Raw genomic sequence first — 3216 nt, forward strand, 5'->3', positions numbered from 1 at the left:
AATCAATTAAGATGTAAAATATAGTCACTTTTGCATATTTTCATTAGTACAGGTCAGAATAACTATGTTGTTTCATTTTTACATAAACGTGTTATGCTGAATGATGATGAAATATTATTTCACCTATATTTTGACGTTTTCACAAAAAAAAAGAAAAAAAGAAAAGAAACAGACACTTGCATTTAATTTATTTTCTGTGTGTATAAAATCACTTTTTTAATTCCATTTGATGCAGAAACTAAAATTTGACATCTGGACCCAATAAGTTACAGATATATTAAAAAAAAATTGATATATTTTAATTTTGGCAGATCAGCTCCACCCACAGAAATTACATCATCATCCGTGAAGCTCCACCCACAGTAATCACATCATCAGTGAAGCTCCTCTCACAGCTATTAAGTAATTAATGTAGTTATTTCTAATTCAGTAATAAATGCAGGAATATCATCAAATCATCAGGAAGAGCTGAAATCTGTAAAGACTGAGTTTATTAAAGAGGACAGAGAGAAGATGAGAGATCCAGAACCCTGCAGAATCAAACACTCTGAAGATACTGAAGAACTAACAGGTTTGTGTCTATTTTTCATAACGCTGATGATTATAAAGTTTTGCTTGTTTTGGTTTGCTAAGAAAAAAAAACATATTGAGCTGTTGAATAATTTTACTGAAGCATCAAATAATTAGGGACACTTCTTATGAACTAAGTACTTTTTCCCCCTAACAAATTCTATATTAGATTGAGTCTCCACACCAGATAGTTAAAATTAGGTTTTGGGAGTCCCTAACAACATGCATGCTAGGTCAAAAAACTCTTTAATTATGTTATAATATGCATTTATTTTTACCTCATTTGTTCAATACTCTCAAACGATTTGCTCAACATATACATTTTTTTCAAATCCGTCTTTGCGTGGAGATAATCTGCGGGGATTGGTCTCATTTTTATTTCATCATGTCTGTACTGCCTGATTTAAGCAGCTTTTGTGAGTGCAGTGCAGGTTTGTGTACAGTTACAGAGGAAACAGTATTTTATCCTCCTAAGGTGGCATCTAGTGGCAAAGAGTGAATTTGTGTTTTCATTCAGATTTCATTTAGACATCAACATGAAACGGCTTGGGGTTCATTTTAAAAACGACTTGTTTCAATGATTCAGAGTTGACTCTTTCTTTTGAGAGACAATAACTTTATACATGGTGCACTTTCAGATTTAAAAAATTGAAGGATGTTTTCTTTCCAATGGAGTTGTTACACACTACTTTAAGATCCAGTATGGATGCCAGATCCTGTCAGAAGACATCCACTTTGTCTGGGGTCTGAACAAATCGTCTGCAGGGTTGTCAATACACAAACCCATAAAATATAAAGTCTTCTCTGGCACCAAAACTGTATCCGATCCTTCATGTTGTTTATCAAACATTAAATAGTTCTCCCTATAGAAACATGAGATTTGTGCCTATAATATTTTAAATACAAAAGATCAATGCATGCCATTCATGGAAAGTTTCAGGGATGTTTTAATTCATAAAATTGCATTAAAATTATTACAATTTTGTAATGCAATTGTCTACTTTCTGCTGGTATATCAGGGTTTATTGTTTAAGTCCTTTTACTTTTATGTTTTTGTTTGTTTTTACGATTTAATGAAAATTTACTGTTTATACTTTTGTTTCAGAGGTGATTGAAGATAATGAGGAGAAAGAAGAATTGAGTGAATTTGAGGAGAAAAATAATGTCAAAAGTGGGGAAAAAACTCAAACAGAGAGGTTTTAAGAAGAGAACAGCCAAGAAATCTTTCACCTGCACTCATGTGGGAAGGGTTTCACACAAAAATATCATCTTGATGTTCACATAAGAGTTCATACTGGAGAGAAACCATTTACCTGCATGCAGTGTGGGAAGAGTTTCACACAAAAATATCATCTTGATGTTCACATACGAGTTCATACTAGAGAGAAACCATTCACCTGTGATCAGTGCGGGAAGAGTTTCTCACACTCAACAACCCTTAAGGATCACATGAACATCCACACTGGAGAGAAGCAGCACACATGTGATAAATGTGACAAAACATTTTTGAGAGCTTCGGAGCTGAAGAAGCACATTAATGTTCATCTGAAGGAGAAACCACATTTATGTCATTTGTGTGGAAAGTATTTTACATTACTACAACATTTGAAAGAACATCAGAAAATACATACTGCTGTACATGTGCTTTCAGTGTGCTTTCAGTGTGAAAAGACTTTTATTTCAGCAAGCCATTTAAAACTGCATGAGAGGATCCACACTGGAGAGAAACCATATCACTGCACTGAATGTGGGAAGTCTTTCAATCAATCATCTTCTCTACACTCTCACACAAAAAACATTCACAATAAGTAGATCATCTTCAGATCTGATGAGCGTTCTGACCAAAATGACACTCCAATCAACCAATAAAATATCTTCCAGATAAATCTGTCATTACTTATGAATTAATAATAATTCGAAGATGGTGCCGAGCATGTTGTTGTTGCGAGCTCCGAGTAAACTTAGCAGTATTTCGTTTGTTTTACTTGTTTTTTTGTTGTTCTACGTGTTGGATGTTGTTTGTATAACTGTCTACGACAGACACACGCTTCTAAACATTGGTTCCAACATCGCAGAACGCAAACCGGACTTTGAGTTCTTGAACGCTGGCGCTTTGTTTACAGACACCGCATCAGAGCCCTTTGTCTGGGCTGCGCGGGCGCGACCGAGGAAACGCCGCCGGAAAAGAGGGAAGAGAGTCCCCTCCGACCTCCTCTCCCATCCATTCTGCTGGCTAACGTTCAGTCACTGGACAACAAACTTTGCGAACTGCGGGCACGTATCTCATACCAATGAGAAACAAGGGACTGCTGCATTATTTGCCTCACAGAAACCTGGATGTCTGCAGTGGTTCCAGACTCAGCCATTGAGCTTACGGGGTTCTCTGTGCACCGCTCGGACAGAACGAAAGAGCTCACAGGGAAAAGCAGAGGTGGGGGCGTTTGTTTCTTTATCAACAACTCTTGGTGTGATGAAAGGAACCTACACTCTATTAAATCCTTCTGCTACCCTGATCTGGAATTTCATATGCTTCTGTGTCGACCATTCTGGCTACCGAGGGAATTCACAGCGGTCATAATCACCGATGTTTTCATTCCCCCTCAAGCCAACACAGACCAGGCACTCAAGGAACTGTATGGGAATATA

General features: G+C 37.0%; 1 protein-coding gene across 1 annotated transcript; it reads left to right on the forward strand.

The window, feature by feature from the left end:
• Positions 1–955: 955 nt before the first annotated feature.
• LOC122136702 (gastrula zinc finger protein XlCGF8.2DB-like) lies at positions 956–2758 on the forward strand. The gene is made up of 3 exons (XM_042721128.1): positions 956–1001; positions 1676–1711; positions 1778–2758. The coding sequence occupies exons 1-3, from the start codon at positions 956–958 to the stop codon at positions 2380–2382; spliced, it is 687 nt and encodes a 228-aa protein (XP_042577062.1). The 3' UTR covers positions 2383–2758.
• Positions 2759–3216: the final 458 nt, after the last annotated feature.

The sequence above is a fragment of the Cyprinus carpio genome, chromosome B3, assembly GCF_018340385.1.
Source record: "Cyprinus carpio isolate SPL01 chromosome B3, ASM1834038v1, whole genome shotgun sequence".
Taxonomy (NCBI): domain Eukaryota; kingdom Metazoa; phylum Chordata; class Actinopteri; order Cypriniformes; family Cyprinidae; genus Cyprinus; species Cyprinus carpio.